The sequence below is a fragment of the Punica granatum genome, chromosome 1 (assembly GCF_007655135.1).
Source record: "Punica granatum isolate Tunisia-2019 chromosome 1, ASM765513v2, whole genome shotgun sequence".
In the NCBI taxonomy this organism is placed as follows: Eukaryota; Viridiplantae; Streptophyta; class Magnoliopsida; order Myrtales; family Lythraceae; genus Punica; species Punica granatum.
The window spans coordinates 39,211,808-39,233,711 of record NC_045127.1 but is presented as its reverse complement, the minus strand read 5'-3'; the positions used below and the strand labels follow the sequence as shown (position 1 = coordinate 39,233,711).

Genomic DNA, 21,904 nt, shown 5'->3' with positions numbered 1-21,904 from the left:
TAAAATGCAATTATTAATTAATCTACATTAATTAATAAATCACAAATGAGTCCTCACACTTAAGTCATCCAATGACTTGCCCTTGTTGTAAAAAATAAAGATCAAACAAGTCCTTGACACGAGTTTCCATAAATAGACAATCTATTTATATAAACTCTTTAAATAAGGAAACTATCGTATTTCCTTAATTAGATTTATCCTTGATATTAAACTCGGCTTCAGGATGTGTTAGCACCCTTACAACCACATTGCAAGCCTCGTTCGATAATTAATTCCTAATTAACTTCCTTAATTAGAATTAATTATTTTCTCGGTTTAAACACGCTCAATGTGTATGACTAACTAGGTTCATCATCAAATGGCAATGGGATTATAGTATCAACTCATTTGACACTACTAGAAACTCTTTCTGTAACCAAAAGCATAATTCCCAAAATGCCCTTGGTTCCCAAAGTTCACGAGTGACACCTAGCAGCATATCGTGACAATCCAAATGATGATGAATATATAACTGAAACATTCTGATGAACCTCTGATTGTATATGCCATGCATTGAATCCCTTCACTACAAGATCCCGATCTAGCCAAAGCTACGGTAAATGCTAAACTCTATACCCAATTATATGGACTCTTTAATTTCATTCTTAGATCTGTAGTACTTGAACAAAAACTCTTTTCTATTCGAGTCTATCTACCCCGGCCGAGAATTTCTCGATCCAAAACAAAACTCATATCCATGAGACCTTTTCCCTGTTTACTTAGGTTAGCGAATCCTGTCTTGATCGGACACCTAACTCCAAGTATAACTAATTAGGACCATTATCTGCCGAATACTCATGCTAAGCACAAATATATTAGCAGTAGCAAATCCTAATCACCTATACTTGAGATAGTGTTCCATCTCAAGTCTAAGGACTATATGCACTAATACAATCCAAATAACATTCATTGACATTAGTAAATTACCGTATGAATATTATCTACACGTCACGTTCGACTACTTATCATATAAGTATCCACATATTTGTCATGATAACAGTTATTAGATAGCATGAGACTGACTACTTCATCTTCATTAGTATCTGTATACTAATCATGAAAACATACAGAGGTGACGATCTATCTGGAGAAATAATGTCCAGTTAAGTCTCCTCCGATTGTGAACAGTTTAAAAATATTTTTACCGAATTATGTCGTCACTCATATTCTTAACTCTTAAGAATGAAGTATTCAAAATATGTTAAGGACTTTATTCTAATAAACATAGACAATATACGAATAATAGAATAAACTTTATTACCATAAAAGGAATTATCCAAATACATAAATCAGGCTCTAGGGCATATCACTAACAAGAACAGGGAGAGAGAGAGTGTATGTTAATCTTTGTGTTCTTCATTGAGAGGATTTCGGTTGTTCTTTTTCAAGAGGGGATCTAAAATTTTTTTTTGTTTTCGGCAGGAATGGGGGCTAGGGCTGCGGGAATGAGAATGAGATGAATTTATATGAGCAAATGGATGGTGATTAGGAGCCTTGAGGTATAAGATCATGTGATTTGGAATGATTTTCATCAAGTTGCTGCCTTTACCTGAATTTTGTGGTCCCCGAAGGTGGCTTCCAACTGTGGAGACACAATAGATCCATGTGCGGCGCACATGCCGTTCGAAATTTGACTCATTTTGACCATCATGAAGTGCCCGAGCTAATTTTCCCGTAAAACTGGGCGCTTCTAAGCAGTGCAGACATTCTGGCATTGTTATTAGAATCGGACCGAACCGGACCGGACCGGTTCGACCGGTCGGATCGAAAATCGGATCCATGGTCGGTCCGGTTCTCTTAAAAACTGATAAATCTAAAAAATCGGCCGGTTTTTTTATAAACCCATCGAACCCATTCGAATCAGTCGGGTGGATGGGTTCTGGATTTTTAAAGGAAACCCGACTCGAATCTCTTCCGAATGGAGGGAACAACACCGAGTTCTGTCACAAACTTTCGAATCCAAAACTGCCTCCTTCGCTGCATCAGATGCAACAATATATTCAGCCTTTGTAGTGGAATCTGCAGTCGTCTCTTGCTTAGAACTCTTCCGGCTAACTGCACCTCCATTACAAGTGAATATATAACCGAAGATAGACTTTTTATCATCCACATCTGATTGAAAATCAGAATCTATAAGCTCGTCTAGTCTCAACTCACCTCTTCCATATACCAGAATCATATCCTTAGTCCTTCTCAAGTACTTAAGGATGTTTTTTACAGCAGTCCAATGATCAAGTTCTGGGTTAGATTGATACCTGCTAGTCACACTAATAGCATATGTGATATCCGGCCTAGTACACAACATAGTATACATTAGGCTACCTATGGCCGAAGCATAAGGCACTTGTGCCATCTTCTCTCTGTCCTCAGGAGTCTTAAGAGACATCCCTTTAGAGAGATGGATACCGTGTCTCACAGGGAGCAATCCTCTTCTGGAATTTTGCATGTTGAACCTCTTCAACACCTTATCCAAATACAGGGCTTGGGACAGACCTATTAATCTTTTCGGTCTATTTATATAAATCCGAATACCCAGAATATAGGTGGCTTCTCCCAAATCCTTCATGGAGAAAATATTAGACAACTAGACCTTTACAGAAGTGAGGATACCAACATCATTACCTATTAGTAGAATGTCATCCAAGTATAATACAAGAAAGGCAATCATGCTCCCATTAGCCTTCTTATACACACATGGCTCATATTCATTCTTGATGAAACCAAAGGACTTTACAGCCTCATCAAAACGCCGATTCCAACTCCTCGAAGCCTACTTAAGACCATAAATGAATCTCTTAAGTTTGCACACCTTGGACTTGTCCTTGGATTCAAAACCTCTGGGTTGGTCCATGAATATGTCTTCCTCAATGTATCCATTAAGGAAGGCGCTCTTGACATCCATCTGCCAAACCTCATAATCATAGTGCGCGGCAATGGCTAGCATTATCCTGATGGACTTTAGCATAGCTACAGGCGAGAAAGTCTCCTCATAATCGACTCCCTGCCTCTGGCAATAACCCTTCGCCACTAGCCTAGCTTTATAGGTCTCTACCTTCCCATCAGCACCAATCTTCCTCTTGAAGACCCACTTGTTCCCTATTGGTATTATACCTTTAGGAGGGTCAATAAGATCCCAGACTTGTTTCTCGCTCATGGAGTCTATCTCGGACTTCATGGCCTCTAGCTATTTAAAAGAATCTATATCTGATATAGCTCCTTCATAAGTGTAAGGATCATCCCTATAATCATTATCTCCATGAACAAACAATTCGTGTACGTTCTCAGGAAGATTAAGGTATCTCGCGGGAGTACGAGTTACTCTACCAGACCTTCGAGGTTCTGTGACATTTTCAACCTGAGTAGGTGTCTCAGCTATTTTATTAGTGTCCATCGAAATGGGCGCCTGATTAGTCTGTGGAATTGATGACTCCTCATCAAGTACTATCTGCCTTCCTATACCACCTTCTTGGACAAACTGTTTCTCCAAAAAGATCGCATCTCTACTGATAACAACCCTTTGCTCAATAAGGAAATAAAAATAGTATCCAAGGCTGCCACTTTAATAACCAACAAACATGCTTTTCTCGGATCGGGTTTCCAACTTATCGGTCTTCTACTTCTTAATGAATACAGGACAATCCCAAATCTTAACGTGCTTAAGACTAGGTGTCCTACCATTCCATATCTCATATGGAGTGGTAAAGACTGACTTGCTTGGAATCCTATTAAGCAAGTAACATACAGTCTGCAGCACATATCCCCACATCGAAATGGGGAAATCTGTATAGCTCATCATCAATCGAGCCATGTCCAATAGGGTACGGTTCCTCCTCTCAGAAACTCCATTCAACTGTGGTGTTCCTGGTGGAGTAAATTGGCAAACAATGCCGTGTTCATTTTGGAAATCACCAAATTCAGTACTCATGTACTCTCCTCCTCGATCTGATCGAAGAGTCTCGATGCTCTTCCCTTTCTGCATTTCTGCTTCAGCTTTGAATTCCTTCAACTTTTCAAAAGATTCATGTTTACTTCATAAGATAAACATACCCAAAATGAGAATAATCATCGGTAAAGGTGATGAAGTAGGAATATCCACCCCGAGCCACTTCATTAAATGGACCACATACATCGCTATGTATGAGTTCTAAAACTTCTTCAGCCCTCTTCATTTATCCTACAAATGGAGTCCTAGTCATTTTGCCTTGAAGACAAGACTCGCAAGTTGGATTGGGTTCTGAACCCAATGGAACTGTAAGTCTCATCTTCTTCAACTTACTTATCCTATCATCTGCAACATGTCCTAGTCTAAGATGCTAAAGTTGCTTTAGACTTGGAGTAGATTCGGACACGGTATTAATCTCAATCGTATTCGGAAGCGTTTCATTTCTAGCTCTAAGATAATAAAGGCCATTGTGCAAATAACCAACTCCAATAAGTTTATTACCATAATAAATGTCGCAAACATTATGCTTGAAATCAAACAAATATCCACACCTAGTCAAACTAGAAACAGAAATAATGTTTCGATAGGTGTTTGGTAAAACTAAAACACGATCTAGAAATAAAACATATCCATCTAGATGTAACGAAGTCGACCCCACAGTTTTGGCCGCAACACTTGCTCCATTGTCGATCTTCAGGCAAACCTCATTCCTTCCGAGGACTCTAATGCTTGCTAGTTCCTGCATAGAGGTACAAACGTGTGAGCTCGCACCAGTATCAAGAACTTAAGCTGGAGATGAACTATACGAACCATTGGAACTAGGGGTGATCGGTTCCGGGTACCTTGTTTTTTTCACGATACCTGGACCCTACCCTGTAAGGGACCGGTTCCAAGATTTTGGAACCGGACCCTACCCTGTTGAATTCTGGAACCGAAACCTACGGGGAACCTGTATTATACCACAGGTTCCGGGTACCCTGTTGGAACCTGTAAATTTTTTTGTCTCGTAAATAAAATAGAAAATATCACCATTAATATATGATGGTTTTGATTACAGTCAACGTTCTACGTAAATTTCTCGTCACCGAGTCCCTTCCATTTGATCCATCTCAGCTGTTTCTGATAATTGAAATATTCCAAATGCAAGTTCACAGAAAAGATTGCCAGATTCACTTTGAACAGCCCATATTCATATCAATCGCTTGGGCTATTTTCTACTCGATGTCATTACTTGTCCAATTGTTTGGACGATGATGTAACATTAACACAGCTTTCACAGAGTAGCAGGTATAGCTCTTAAACCAAAAATACCATTGATGCAAAATGTAATCTCATTACAATCCATTAGAAGTCCAGGTACTTATACAGAAACAAAAACGCAAGAGAAGCAGCAAAAAACAACATCACACTCGACGGTCCCAACCAGGGCAAGTTTTGAACACGAAACACCAAAATATATAATATCAAATGAAAACAAAAAAGTTACTCAGCGAACATCGAAAAATTGCAAGAACTATTTTGAGTCACAGGGTAAAACAACCAAATGAAGCAACTGCTTCCATGATAGCCCCTCATTTATGAAACTCGACTTTGTATGTCTAACAGTTGCAACTACGAACTGCATCTGAAGAGAGCAGATGCTACTGCCTGAAAGAGATTGTCACGAATTGTCAACATAATCACACATGGAGTATGTATTGGATGCTAAACTGAAGTTATCGCTTGCCAAAAAATAATAAAAACATTAATACTTGAACATCAGAATGTGCAGAGACTGTAACTATTCGAGGCACAGACAATAGACATAAAAATCAAAACAGAGCTGAGAAGATAGCACAGAAAAACATTTTGACATACCTAATACCAATAGCTACAAATCTCAGGTATGCGCGTTGCAGAAAAGTAATCTGAGATACAAGCAGTTTATAAGCCTACTAATAAAAAATGATCCCCTTCCCATTCTCCACTCAGTTATTTCTTCTTTTAGTATCAATGAGCGACTCCTAGAGAAATCCATCACAATTCCGCCAAAGAAAAAGGTTAAAACTCTATCTGCAATGTGAACATACATAGTATCATTTGAGTAGAATCGACTCTAGCACATCACAGGGTTTCCAAATCTATCAGTAGGAAACACTTTCGCGGTGAAGTAAAGTCATCTACATGGGCTTGCTCCATAATACGCAAGAGGAATGACCATACCTGCAGAATCCTTGTGATCAACAATGAAACAGCAACATTTATCTGCTAGAACCATATTTGATGGATTCCTGCACGCATCTGTCACTATTCTTACCGAATTTGACCAATTTCTTAGGAACTCAGACGGGAATCACATCTGAATATAGAAAGCGAGCAATCAGATCACAACCTAGTTCCGACAAAAACATCCTTAGCGATACGAACAAACTTAAGCACAGACGATGCTAAATTTTCGCAGGGCAAGTAAAATTTCTCTAGCAGCAAGTTCAACAACAGCACAGCAAGGCCCCCAGAATGAGAACAGAAAAATTCCAGTCGATCGACTGACATATGTATTATATATATAAACATATAGTACAAAAGGATATGTGCGTGTGCGTGATTGGGTGCATGCTATAATGTAATGGAGAGGGATAGTGAGAGAACACGCATCAGGCAAACAAGGATTAGCTGTAATCTCCCGTGCAACCATTTACTTATTTCTGGGTTGCGGCCCTTCCCATTGATCGACATATCTTCTAATTTCATCAATAGCTATGTCTCTGGTCAGATCTCAGCAGAGGAGTCTAGAGAGATTCGGAGACAAGAGATGAGGCAAAATCTCACCGGTAAAGAGAGATTCAAGGAGAGTCGGAGCCGGAGAGTCGGAGACGAAAGGCGAGCGACGGAAAGGAACTGCAGGGAGAGGGAGTACAAAGTCGATTTAGGGTTGAAGACTATAGCGGCTGAGAGGCTGAAACGAAAGCTGAGCTTTACCTTGTTCCTTCATGTCTTCCCGATCCGACTGATACTAAGGGTAACTTTACTTTTTTTTTTTAAGTAATTACCATCCGGTTCCGGCTCCGGTTTTGGATACCCCATAGGCTGGAACCGGAACCGAAATCGGATTTCACCGGTTCCTTATTTTGATACCCGGACCCTACCCTATTTTCAATACGAGCTACCCGGACCCTACCCTACCGGGTAGGTTCTGACTGGTTCCGGGTATACCCGGTATCCGTGCACACCTCTAATTGGAACTAACATAACAAGAGATAGACATACCTTCTGAAGGTTTCTTTCCTTTGTTTGCCTTCAACGAGGCGAGGTACTGAGAATAGTTCCTCTTCCAATGTCCATCCTTACCGCAGTGGAAACAAGTTCCCTTATCCGCAGCAACCTTTGCCTTGCCCTTTTTCTTGGTCACCCCTGCTGACTGCTAAGGAACAGAGCCTTTCTTGGACTTCTTTTTCTTCTTCCTAGTCTTACTGGAAGAAGTACCAGCCACAAGAATGAATTCCTTATCCTTCATTTTGTTGTTCATTACATTCTATGCAGTGACCAACATGTTCAGCAGCTCAGACAACGAACATGATAACTTGTTCATGTGAAAATTCACAATGAACCTTGAGAAAGAATCTGGGAGAGACTAAAGAACAAAATCCACATGGAGTTCTTTATCCATCTGGAACTCAAGTTTCTCAAGCTGCTGAATCAGGTTGATCATCTTTTGCACATGAGCTGCGACTTTAGTTCCCTCTTGCATTCTCGCACGGAACAATTCATTCGATATCTCATATCGTGCAGTCATGCTATTCTCCCCATATAGCTCCCTGAGATTCTTCAAGATCTCACGAGAACTCTTCATGTTCTCATGCTGCCTCTTCAACTCATTGCTCATGGAAGCAAGCATATAGCAGCGGACCTTCGTGTCATCAACAGACCACTGATCATATGCGTCTTGCTGATCACTCGTAGCATCCCCGCCAGGGAGTTCAATCTCCTGAGTCTCCAGGATGTATCCCAAAGCCTCCATGTTCAGGACAATGTTCAGGTTACGGAGCCAGTTCGAAAAGTTAGGCCCAGTGAGCCTATTATCACTCAGTATGCACGAGAGAGGATTCATAGATTTCATATTTATCATGACTACATAAAATAACAAGATTAAATTAATGAATTTATGTATATATCACCATAATGACCATGGACTTTCAATCAAAATGGTCTCCCACTATCCTTTCGAAACCTACACTTCTAAAATAGGAAACATGAATCCTAATCGGGAAAGATTCCTAGCGGGTGATTGAATTCTCATAAAATGCTAATTCCCTCAGGTACCTGCCGTTATTGGAAACAAGCACTCTACAAGCGAACAACTCTTTGTTCAGTACATCTTCTATGTACGGCTCAATCAATTCGGCTCCTAGTACTCTGGACCTCAGGTGCCTGCCGTTATTGGTCCATCATACATAGTTAAGTCTGACCCACCAAACCCTAGATGTCAGCTCCTCAGGTGCCTGCCGTTATTGGCAACCGACAATCTAAAACATCACATGCTTCATCATTCATGCAAAAAGATCTTTTAGTGTGTCCACGACCGACAACGAAACGAACTAAAATTCTCTTGGAGAATGCTTTGGTGGAGAGCCATGACAGAGGTTCGCAACCTCGTGCCATTCCCGACTTAATATTTTAATTTGGAAGATTTTCTATTTTGGTGACGTAATTACTATTTGGTTTCACTTGCACATTATCCGTATTCACACATCATATGCATAAATATATATTCGAAATCGATAAAAGCTTGATCATGGACTTACTATTATCCTAATCCTAGAGTCACAAGAATTAAGCAAAATTTCCTAAAATTCATAATCACACACCATGCTCGAAATTTATGAAAGGAAACTAATAGCATAAAAGGAAAATAAATCGTGCCAATTTTGTAACTCTTTACAAAATATCCAAATATCCAATATTAGGAAATTTTCGATTTTGAAAATATATAATATATCGTATATCTAGTGTATCTTCCAAAATCTCTTTTGATATTAAATATCAAATCTCTAATCTCATTAGAATAGGATATCAAATATCCAATTTCATAAAATCGAATTTTACAAAAAACAATTTTGGTAATTAATTGTTTCGAAAATCTTATTTTTGAAAATATCGAAATTTACTCGTTACGCGACGAGCGTCGGTTCTGGACAGCCATGTCCAATCTCGCGCTTCACAGCTGCTCCCAATCGTGAACGGTAGTGCCCAATCGCGAACAGTCGCGCCCATTCCAGTCGCAAACGATCGCGCCCAGTCGCGTCCAGTCGCGCAACCAGTTGTGCCCAGTCGCGCTAGGACATCGGCGATTACTGCAACCTTTTCAGTTGCACCCGGTTTTGTGATCTAAATCTGGTAACAAGAAACGATTTCTCATACTCGATCCGATACCGATTTATCAAACACTTTAATAAATCACAATCAACCACCAAATTAGGCACAAAACATGTATCTAATCGATTAGAACGGAGGCTTTGATACCACTGTTAGAAAATCGAGCACGTGCTTAGCGAAAAAGTTAATTACGGTAAAAATCAAATTTTTATCGCGTGCTCGTTTAATCGAAAACTTCAAGATCATATCTTGACATAAGAATCGCCTTCTAAACGAATAGACAATATTACATACCGAATCTACAAGAAAAGTTTAGACTTTTATACTAACCTTGTTGATTCGAGTCGATCAAACTAACCGTCCAAGTGTCCGGTCTCTAGTTCGTCCACACGAGCACGTCTCCACCAAGATTGGACTCCTCTCGACCCGTACACTCCGATCTAGGTCACCGATCTTGAACGGAATCGTCACGGAATGAAAGGATCTCTTCAAGGATGTTAAAAACAATACCAAAGCGCCGAACCGGAATGAAAAAGAACTCCGATCAGCCTTGGGATTTGTGCGGCTAAGTTGCTTGCTGATTGCCTCAGTCGAAACCTTCTCTCTTTCTCTCTAATATCGGTTGATGATTGATTGCATTATGGGGTTATCTGTAAGAACATATCCATATATATCTTTACCCTAGGGACTAAAATGTAATTATTAATTAATCAACATTAATTAACAAATCACAAATGAGTCCTCACACTTAAGTCATCCAATGACTTGCCCTTGTTGTAAGAAAGAAATATCAAACAAGTTCTTGACACGAGTTTCCATCAATAGACAATCTATTTATAGAAACTCTCCAAATAAGGAAACTATCGTATTTCCTTAATTAGATTTATCCTTGATATTGAACTCGGCTTCAGGATGTGCTAGCACTCTTACAACCACATTGCAAGCCTCATTCTATAATTAATTCCTAATTAACTTCCTTAATTAGAATTAATTCTTTTCTCGGTTTAAACACGCTCAATGTGTGTGACTAACTAGGTTTATCATCAAATGGCAATGAGATTATAGTATCAACTCATTTGACACTACTAGAAATTCTTTCTGTAACCAAAAGCATAATTCGCAAAATGTCCTTGGTTCCCAAAGTTCACGAGTGACACCTAGCAGCATATCGTGGCAATCCAAATGATGACGAATGTATAATTGAAACATTCTGATAAACCTCTGATCGTATATGCCATGCATTGAATCCTTTCACTACAAGATCCCGATCTAGTCAGAGCTACGGTAAATGCCAAACTCTATAGCCGATTATATGGACTCTCTAATTTCATTCTTAGATTTGTAGTACTTGAATAGAAAATCTTTTCTATTCGAGTCTATCTACCCCGGCCGAGCATTTCTCGATCTAAAACAAAACTCATATCCATAAGACCTTTTCCTTGTTTACTTAGGTTAGCGAATCCCGTCTTGATTGGACACCTAACTCCAAGTATAACTAACTGGGACCCTTATTTGCCGAATACTCATGCTAAGCACAAATATATTAGCAGTAGCAAATCCTAATCACCTATACTTGAGATAGCGTTCCATCTCAGGTCTAAGGACTATATGCACTAATACGATCCAGATAACATTTCTTGACATAGGTAAATTATCATATGAATATTATCTGCACGTTACGTTCGACTACTTATCATATAAGTATCCACATATCTATCATGATAACAGTTATCAGATAGCGTGAGACTCACTACTCCATCTTCATTAGTATCTGTATACTAATCATGGAAACATACAGAGGTGACGATCTATCTGGAGAAATAATATCTAGTTAAGTCTCCTACGATCGTGAACAGTTTAAAGATATTCTTACCGAATTACTTCGTCACTCATATTCTTAACTCGTAAGAATGAAGCATTCAAAATATCTTTGGGACTTTATTCTAATAAACATAGACAATATACTAATAACAGAATAAACTTTATTACTCATATTCTTAACTCGTAAGAATGAAGCATTCAAAATATCTTTGGGACTTTATTTTAATAAACATAGACAATATACTAATAACAGAATAAACTTTATTGCCATAAAAGGAATTATCCAGATACATGAATCAGGCTCTATGGCATATCACTGACAAGAACAGGGAGAGAGAGAGTGTATGTTAATCTTTGTGTTCTTCATTGAGAGGATTTCGGTTGATCTTTCTCAAGAGGGGATTTGAAAGTTTTTTCGTTTTCAGCAGGAATGGGGGCTAGGGCTGCGGGAATGAGAATGAGATGAATTTATATGAGCAAATGGATGGTGATTAGGGGCATTGAGGTATAAGATCATGTGATTTGGAATGATTTTCATCAAGTTGCTGCCTTTACCCGAATTTTGTGGTCCCCGAAGGTGGCTTCCAACTGTGGAGACACAATAGATCCATGTGCGACGCACATGCTGTTCGAAATTTGACTCGTTTTGACCATCAGGAAGTGCCTGAGCTAATTTTCCCGTAAAACTAGGCACTTCTAAGCAGTGCAAATATTCTGGCATTGTTATCAGAACCAGACCAGACCGACCGGTTCAACCGGTCGAACCGAAAATCAGATCCATGGCCGGTCTGGTTCTCTTAAAAATCGAAAATGCATAAAAAAATCGGTAACTCTAAAAAATCAGTCGATTTTTTTATAAACCCATCGAACCCATTCGAACCGGCCGGTTGGATGGCTTCTGGATTTTTAAAGGAAACCCAACCCAAATCTCTTGACCCGAATTGGAAATCAGCCTAATTGGATCTGGAAGGAAACGCTAGTTCAGTTTTCTCTTCACCTTCGACTTCCAGTTCCAGCTAAGTGACTCAGTCTTCGTCTTTGAGCTCTTCTTCATCGGATTCCTCTTCATCTTCATTCTTCTCCGTTTAGTGACTTCAGTCGGCTCTTCTCCTTCGAGCTTGAGCACAGTTGATTCCTCTTCTCCTTCGAGAGACGGATTCCAGACTAGTTTCCTTGATCTCACTCGTTCTTCTTCAATCAACCGGTAACCATCCTCCCCTCTGTCTTTGATTTTCGACGCTTTTGCTTACTCTGCTCTGTTTGTGGTCTTGCGATCGTTCCCTGAGTCGCTTCAAATCTTGAGTTATTTTGTTGAGCCGGTGCAATTGGTCTGTTCGTTTTCTAGCAGCAAGTCGACAACTTTTGATCAAAGTTAATGTATATCTTTGTGTGTTGGTCTTCTATTCTTTGATAGCAAGGTCTTCCGACATCTCGTCAAGATGATTTTATCAGGCAAGGAGGGTTTTGGAGACTCGTGGCATGTTGTGAGAGAAAAAATGCTTTGGTGCAACGAGTCATTATTCATCCTCAAGTCAGCAAAATCAAGTAGATGATATGGGCAAACAACAGAAGAACTTCCTGGGTCATCAAAAACTAACAGAGCAAGCAAAAGCCAAAAAATTCACAAACTGACATTTTTCAAAATACCATGCCGACAGTGCTATTTAGATGGTTCGCTCAACCATACAAAAAATTCAATATTGGACTCCAAAAATCTACATCAGTGCAAAACAGATGAAAAGTATCTTCAAACACATTTTGCAGATCATCTGCTCAATACAAACAACTTTTCAGTGGAAGTCCAACATTTATTGCTTTCGGGTTACACTCCCACATATTTACTGCTTTCGGGTTACACACCTAACAATTATTGCTTTCGAGTTACACACCCACACATTTACTGCTTTCGGGTTACACACCCACACATTTACTGCTTTCGGGTTACAAACCCAACATTTACTGCTTCCGGGTTACACACCCACACTTTTACTGCTTTCGGGTTACACACCCACACATTTACTACTTTCGGGTTACACACCCCACACATTTACTACTTTCGGATTTCACTCCCATCTTCCACTACATTCAGGTACAATATCTCCCACATATCCAAAGGGGGAGGAAGAGAATGGCCATTGGAGGTGCCAGATTGATCATTGCGATTAAAATGGGGTGCTACTGAAGGCCTTTGGTTGCATCCTCTACTCGAGCACGCAGTCAAAGGGGGCCAAGCTGTGAGCACCCCATTTTGGCTCACTAGTCCAAACAACCGTATCAACAGCGAATCAAGCCACAACTTGAGCGTTAATGCAAAAAAGGGCTCGACAGAGCAACGAATCATTATTCATCCTCAAGTTAGAACAATCACGTAGATGATATAGGTAAACAACAGATAAACTTCCTGGGTCATCAAGAGCTAACAGAGCAAGCATAAGCCAAAAAATTCTCAAATCGGCACTTTTCAGAATACCACGCCGATAGTGCTACATTCCGATTGATCGCTCAACCATAAAAAAAAATCCAATATTAGACTCCAAAAATCCACATCAGTGCCAAACAGATGAAAAGTGTCTTCAAACACATTTTGCAGATCATCTGCACTATACAGAGCTATTTTCTGAATACAGACAACTTTTCATTAGAAGTCCGACATTTACTACTTTCGGGTACCTACACATTTTCAGCTTTTGAGTTACACACCCTCACATGTACTGCTTACGGGTTACACACCCTCACATTTACTGCTTTCGGGTTGCACACCCACACATTTACTGCTTTGGGGTTGCACACTTACACATTTACTGCTTTCGGGTTGTACACCCACATATTTACTGCTTTCGGGTTACACGGCTAACATTTATTGCTTTCGGGTTATACAACCACTCATTTACTGCTTTCGGGTTACACACCCACACATTTACTGCGTTCGGGTTACACCCCCCACATATTTACTGCTTTTGGATTTCACACCCATCTTCCACTACATTCAGGTATAATATCTTCCACATATCCAAAGGGGGAGAAAGAGAATGGCCACGGAGGTGCCATATTGATCATTGCGATCAAAATGGGGTGCTTTGGAAAGTCTTTGGCTGCATCCTCCACTCAAGCACGCGGTCAAAGAGGGGCAAGCTGTTAGCATCCCATTTTGGCTCACTAGTCCAAACAACCGTATCAATAGCGAATCAAGCACAACTTGTGCGTTAACGTAAAAGAGGGCTCGACAGAGCAACGAATCATTATTCATCCTCAAGTCAGCACAATCAAGTAGATGATATGGGCAAGCAACAGAAGAACTTCTCGGGTCATCGAGAGCTAACAGAGCAAGCAGAAGCCAAAAAATTCCCAAACCGGCATTTTTCAGAACAGCATGCCGATAGTGTTACTTTCCGATAGTTCGTCCAACCATAAACAATATCCAATATTGAATTCCAAAAATCCACATCAGTGCCAAACAGATAAAAAGAGTCTTCAAACATATTTTGCAGATCAGCTGCTATATACAGAGCTATTTTCTAAATACAGACGACTTCTCAGTGGAAGTCCAACATATACTGCTTTAGGTTACACACCCATACATTTACTGCTTTCAAGTTAAACACCCAATATTTACTGCTTTCGGGTTACACACCCACACATTTAGTACATTCGGCAAAAAGCCAAAAAATTCACAAACCGGCATTTTCAATATACCACGCCGATAGTGCTATTTTCCTATAGTTCGCTCAACTATAAAAAAAATTCAATATTGCACTCCAAAAATCCACATCAGTGCAAAACAGATCAAAAGTGTCTTCAAGCACATTTTGCATATCATCTGCTCTATACAGAGCAATTTTCTAAATACAGACAACTTTTCAGTGGAAGTCCAACATTTATTGCTTTCGGGTTACACTCCCACACATTTACTGCTTTCAGGATACACACCCAATAATTATTACTTTTGGGTTACACACCCACACATTTACTGTTTTCGGGTTACACACCTACAAATTTACTACTTTCGGGTTACACACCCAACATTTACTGCTTCCAGGTTACACACCTACACTTTTACTGCTTTCGGGTTACACACTCACACTTTTACTGCTTTCGGGTTACACACCCCACACATTTACTATTTTCAGATTTCACACCCATCTTTTACTACGTTTAGGTACAATATCTTCCACATATCCAAAGGGGGAGGAAGAGAATGGCCATTGGAGGTGCCAGATTGATCATTGCGATCAAAATGGGGTGCTTCTGAAAGTCTTTGGTTGCATCATCTACTCGAGCACGCAGTCAAAGAAGGGCAAGCTGTCAGCACCTCATGTTGGCTCACTAGTCCAAACAACCGTATCAATAGCGAATCAGGCCACAACTTGAACGTTAAAGCAAAAGATGACTCGGCAGAGTAACGAATCGTTATTCATCCTCAAGTTAGCACAATTGTAGATGATATGGGCAAACAACAGATCAACTTCCCGGGTCATCAAGAGCTAAGAGAGCAAGCAGAAGTAAAAAAATTCCCAAATCGAAATTTTTCAGAATACCATGCCGATAGTGCTACTTTTCGATTGTTCGCTCAACCATAAAAAAAATATCCAATATTAGACTCCAAAAATCCACATCAGTACCAAACAGATGAAAATCGTCTTCAAACACATTTTGCAGATCATCTGCTCTATGGAGAGCTATTTACTCAATACATACAACTTTTCAATGGAAGTCCAACGTAGCTTTCGGGTAACACACCTACACATTTACTTCTTTCTAGTTACACACCCACATATTTACTGCTTTCGGGTTACGCACCCAACATTTACTGCTTTCGGGTTACACCCCCAAAACATTACTACTTTCGGATTACACACCCAAACATTAATTGCTTTCGGGTTCCACACCACACATTTTCGGCGGTCGGTTTACACACCCACACATTTATTGCTTTCGGGTTATACGCCGACACATTTACTTTTCTCAGGTTACACACCCAACATTTACAGCTTTCGGATTAAACACCCAACATTTACTGCTCCTGGGTCACACCCATACATTTATTGCTTTCCGATTACACACCCACATATTTATTGCTGTCGAGTTGCACACATTTAATGCTTTCGGGGTTACACTCCCCTCACATTTACAGTTTTCGAATTACACACCCCTCACATATACTGCAATCGAATTTCACGGCCATCTTCCACTACACTCAGGTACAATATCGTCCACATATCCGAAAGGGGAGGAAGAGAATGGCCATTAAACGCGCCAAATTGATCACTGTGATCAACATGCGGTGCTTCTGAAAGTCTTTGGCTGCATCCTCTACTCGAGTACGCAGTCAAAGAAAGGCAAGCTGTCAGCAACTCATTTTGGCTCACTAGTCCAAACAACCGCATCAATAGCGAAGTAGGCCACAACTTGAGCGTTAATGCAAATGAGGGTTCGACTTAGCAACGAAAGATTATTCATCCTCAAGTCAAAACAATCAAGTAGATAATATGGGCAAACAACAGAAGAACTTCCTGGGTCATCAAGAGCTAACAGAGAAAGCAAAAGCCAAAAAATTCATAAACCGGCATTTTTCAAAATACTACGCGGATAGTGCTATTTTCCGATAGTTCGCTCAACCATAAAAAATATTCAATATTAAACTCCAAAAATCCACATCAGTGCAAAACAGATCTGTACGGACCCGAATGTGGACTCTCGTCGGGGCCCGCATTGCGCGCTTTTGGATCGCGCGGCTTGGGAGTGTCCACCTTCCCGTGGGGACGCGTGACGGACACTTGTGAGAGAAGGAGTCGCCACTTATCATTTTACGACCCAAAGGTCGAGGGCGGATAAGTTACCCGAGGTCTAGGGGTATAGAACACATAATTTGTTGTTAAGGCAATGGTCTGTGTGGAACCAGAAAGTCCGTGTTCGGGGGTTCATGTTACGTGTGGGCCTATATCCCGCACGCCCTTTCGGTACTCTGGTTTGCTAGGCTTGTATTTTTGTTTTATTTACCGCATGAATTAGGGTGCACTCGACTCACACGTTTTGACACCATAAATTCGGTGAATTAAAATGTCGATTGAGAAGCCGAGAGAAAAGTAAGCCTGTATGTCGGGGAATGGGTTCACCATCTTTCGTTACAGTTCATCGAACCATAACGGTTGACTCCCTGCGTGAACCGAAACCACGAACTTTGAGGTTTACTTTCCTATGAGCAAACGTTGAATCGATTTCGATTAATTCTACTCTCGAACCGTTCGCTCACTGAATGAGATTCTTACAATAACAAATGTACAAATAACTCCTTATAATGTGCTCTCGGAATAAATACAATAAATTACAAATGATTGAACCCCATTCAGTTCGCTTTCGGTTAATATTCCTCTCAACTCACTGTGAGTTTGGGAAATAACCGAAAATGCAATTCCGTGGGCTCTCAGTGAATGGGGGATTGAACCCCGTGAGTGATGATTAGGGCGTTGGACCCCGTGATCGATGATTAGGGCGTTGAACCCTAATATTGTTCGGCCTAAGGATTAAGCTCGACCCACATGGCAAACAAGTGCAGAAAGATAACAAGCAACAATTAAATAACAGACACTGTGTTTGTATTCACCGAATGTACATGGATTAGCAAGTTTATTAACCCAGGGGTGTTTTTGTAAGCAAATGCCATATGCTAAGCAAAGAATCATGCAGAACATTTTTGCATTCGGCTTTGGTTTGAGAACCTGACATATCGGGTATCCGTAGTCAAGTTTCGTGTGTGTGGATTGTTTTTACAGTTGTTCTGTATTGTGTCACTGAATTACCACTAAATTAGCCAAACTCGTGTTTTGACTCTAGATTTGGAATCTAAGATTCCTCCTAACCATTATCTAGTGTTTGGTTAGGTCGAGTGAAAGGTTAATCAGCATTTTGCATATTTTCTGACAGAGATAACCGTTCTAGTTACCCGAGTCTATGTTAGGATGACAAAAACTCATCAGTTAGATAAGAAAAGGCCATGCAGATGAACCTGCACCTGAACAGGTAGCCCGTTCTTATGCCGTACTGTAGTGTTTCTGTCATGCTAACCCTAAGGGTGTCGCTGAATTGTGAAAAGACGATTTTGCCCTTTATTGGAAAATTGTTTTCAGAAAAGAGGAAACATTGCAGTGCGGGCCACCTCGGCTTGTAGCCGGTGTCAACCAATTCCCTGGATCGTCCAGGGTTGTGCAAGAACCCCAAAAAACCCAAAGGATCGGTCGATCTGCCCGGAAATGATCTAGAAAGATCTTCTGTATCCTGACCTGAGTTACTTGGAATCAGGTAAAAACTCAAGTTGAGACACAGAAGCCCTTTTCAGACGTCCATGCTACATCGGACCTCGCGTTTCGGGTTTTGAAATTGATAAGTTTGGAAAGGGCACCAACGTCATTTGACAACTCATCGACGCGAGTTATCAGTTAATGGCCAATTCGTGTAAACTTTATCAGTGTGAAGTGGGTTTAATCATGTGAGCGTCCCGATTAACCCGTTTGTGGAATTAATGCTTAAGGGTTGTGCCGAATGCATTAATTATGAAAACGATTCGTGACTCGGCGACCAAGACGGGTAAAGAAAGACCGAGGATGATTCGGCCAATGATGGCCGAAATACCCTTTGGTCCTAATAGGCCCGAAAGGGTCTCCGAATTGCGAATCCATGCATATTTTGGTTTGGAAAGACATTTCATGTGAAATTCTCGATGTAATTGAACTTGCAAATTACACGAAATCCGAGAACGAATTTAAAACGGGAAGAGGAAGCCTCATGGAACCGGAATAACTCCATGAGACTCTCGGCCTATTCTCCTTGGAGAAAGTCGAGAGGTCTCATGGCTTGTATTTGGTTTCACGAGTTTTCCCCGTCTTGTTTTGAATCGTTTCTCGCATGCTCAAACATCAAACATGTTAAATAACACGATTAAACGAAAGTCGGTATTATCATGATTTAAATAACACATTCAAACATGCAAACATGCAAACATGCACAAACATATTATTTAAGGAATCGATAAAACAATACCGACTTCATGGATATGAGAAAAACGATAAAACTCGGGAAACAATTTAAATCAGGGCAAAGGAATCCGGTCTTGACCCAAAAAGGTCAAGAATGCTCTCGGTTACCTCATGGAGAGGTTAACCCGAACGATCTCGGCTTTTCCGGGTCGGGATGGTTTCCTCGACTTCGATTTAAATATTTTCCGACATACTAGCACGTTAAACGATGATAAACATGCATGGTGTAATAAGAAAATTGCATAAAATTAAAGTTCGGAATTAAAATCATGCTTAAAACCCCTTAAAACTCCATAAACACAACAATAATATAAAATTCCTAGCTCCTCTAAGTCGGGAATGGTCATACCTAGTCCCGAGAGGCGGGATGGGACCTTCAAGAGTCGGGTTGGACCGTTGGTGGGTCGGGTTTGGGCTGTTTTGGCTTGAACAGACCCGAATGGTAGTAACAGACCCGACTGGAAGAGTGGACAGACCCGACTGGCACAAGTCGGGTCGGACGTCGCCACGGAGGCTCCCGATGGAATTTTGAGGCAAGGTCTGCGGCCTTGGGTAGCCAAGGGACCCCTCTAGGTGACCGTGGTGGTCGTTTGTTCCCAGAGTTGTCGGGTCGACCCGTACAGTCCTGCAAAATTCACCGAAAACAGAGCACGTCTGGAAACTGGCCCGCTTGGGCAGTTTTCGGGTCGGAATTCATAACGGTGGATTCCGATGGAATATTTGAGCAAGGTCAACTGATCCTGACTCCTAACTAACCCCTGGAGGTGATAGAAGTGGTCGTTCGTCGAAAAGGGTCACGGATCGACCCGATCTACAAGAAAACCGAACAGACAGTCAGAAACGCAGCCCGACTGCGCAGTTTTCGGGTCGGAATTCATAACGGTGGATTCCGATGGAATATTTGAGCAAGGCCGGTGGCTCCCAACTCCTAACGAACCCCCGGAGGTGTTTGATGGGTTTTGAAAGGTCAGACCGACTCGAAAAGGTGAGAAAACAGGGTTGGAAGTTTTGACCCGGCTGGGCCAAAACTGTGCTCGATTCTGTACTGAGCTGATTCTCTAACTTAGAGGCTTCAAACTTGAAATCTAAGCTCGGAAATGGGTAGAGGGGGTCGAAAATATGTAGGATATGAAGTTTGGTGAAGTTTGGATTTAAGTTGGGATGGATTCCGACTTAAGTCTTGAGTGTTTTGCTTAGTTTTTGGGTGGTTCTTGCTTGCTGCGATTTTGCTGAAGTTCTTGGGAGGTTGAGAGCATTTGTTTGAGTGAGAAATGCTAGAGAGAGAGTGCTTGAAGGTGAATGGCCATCTCCTCCTTTAGCTTAATGAACTTTATGCAATATATAGGCAAAACTTAAGTGTAATTAAGGAAAGTGAAGTGTAATTTGAGGCTTGCTTAAAGAAATTTGGTTGACTCAATGAAGATATGGATGAATCTCCACCAAGTATTCTTCATGAAGAAGAGCCAAATGCATTAATGGCTTGGATGGTGATGGTTGAGTGCAAAAGAGAAAGACTTAGGATATTTTTAATGCAAGTGGGCAATGGTGGCTAGCTTTGTCTTGAGCAAAAGGGAAGAAGATGCCGTGGGTCCCGCTTGGGTTAGAGTTGAGTCGGGAGGAAGCTGGAATCTCGATTGATCCTGCGTTCGAGGCCCGTTGTTCAAATTGAATGTCGAATCGACAATGTACGCGATAAAACGGTTCAAATGAGGCCAAGATTGGCATTTTTCGTGAGAAAATGCCTCGTGTGGTCATGAGGCTCGAAAGCCGGTTTTTGCTCATTTTAAGCGCTCAGAGTGAAGTTAACCATTTCTGACGGCATATCTTGCATCTGTGTTCCGCATTGGTCATTTTGACGTGCATTGTCAATCAGACCGAATAGTTGACCCTTAAGCCAGTATTGCAAATGCGGAGCCGGAGATATCCTAAGAGGCCAAAACTGGATTTCTCAGAATGCATTCTGAATTGCTTGGGCGAGCCAGAGATCACTGTAATCTCCGTTCGTTGAGAACAGGCCTCGAAAGACTGAAAAATTGCATCTAAAACCCTAAAACGGTATTCCGTGGGTCTAGATGGATTGTGAGATTCCGTGTGAGGATTTCACGTTGAGCGTTGAGATGAGTAGCACTGGGTTTGCCAACCATCCGGCGTCAAGTTTCCGTAAAAAGGATCTCCGGATATGCATTTCCACTGAAAATGGCCATTTCTGCTCCTCGGAGGTTACTCGGGAAACTGAAGAGGGCTTTGCTGTCTGATTTGCCCAATTACGTCTGTCCGCTGGAGTTTTCAGGGCAATGCAGTATGAACTTCGTTTGCCGTAATTCCGTCAGACCAGTCTCCGGTTATGCATTTCCGAAGAGGGGCATACCCGTTTTGTCACTCGGAAGTCATTTGATGTGTCTGTGTGGCTTCCAAGAGACAATCTGAAGCATTGCTCATGTTCTGTATGCTTATGGGGCATGGCCGTATCTGACATTTGGAATTAACTCTTCTCCAGGAAACCGGCATTTTTGAACTTCCACTGAAAAGTTGTCTGTATACAGAAAGTTGTCTGTATACAGAAAGTTGTTCTGTATAGAGCAAATGATTTGCAAAATACTTTTGAAGACACTTTTCATCTGTTTGGCATTGGAGTGGATTTTTGGAGTCCAATATTGGCTATCTTCCGATGATCGAGCGGACTATCGGAAAATAGGATCGTCTAGGTGATATACTGAAA

At 41.0% G+C, this 21,904-nt stretch overlaps 1 protein-coding gene and 1 long non-coding RNA gene across 2 annotated transcripts; both read right to left on the bottom strand.

Annotated features, from left to right (window-relative positions):
* Positions 1-5,150: 5,150 nt before the first annotated feature.
* On the bottom strand, positions 5,151-6,945 carry LOC116192577. The gene is made up of 3 exons (XR_004154108.1): positions 6,791-6,945; positions 6,185-6,320; positions 5,151-5,629 (listed from the first exon to the last, which is right to left on the bottom strand). It is a non-coding gene; the product is annotated as an uncharacterized LOC116192577 (long non-coding RNA).
* A 437-nt stretch (positions 6,946-7,382) lies between these two features.
* On the bottom strand, positions 7,383-8,087 carry LOC116205848. The gene is made up of 2 exons (XM_031538536.1): positions 7,602-8,087; positions 7,383-7,493 (listed from the first exon to the last, which is right to left on the bottom strand). Exons 1-2 carry the CDS (start codon positions 8,085-8,087, stop codon positions 7,383-7,385), a joined length of 597 nt encoding a protein of 198 aa, XP_031394396.1.
* Between the last annotated feature and the right edge of the window lie 13,817 nt (positions 8,088-21,904).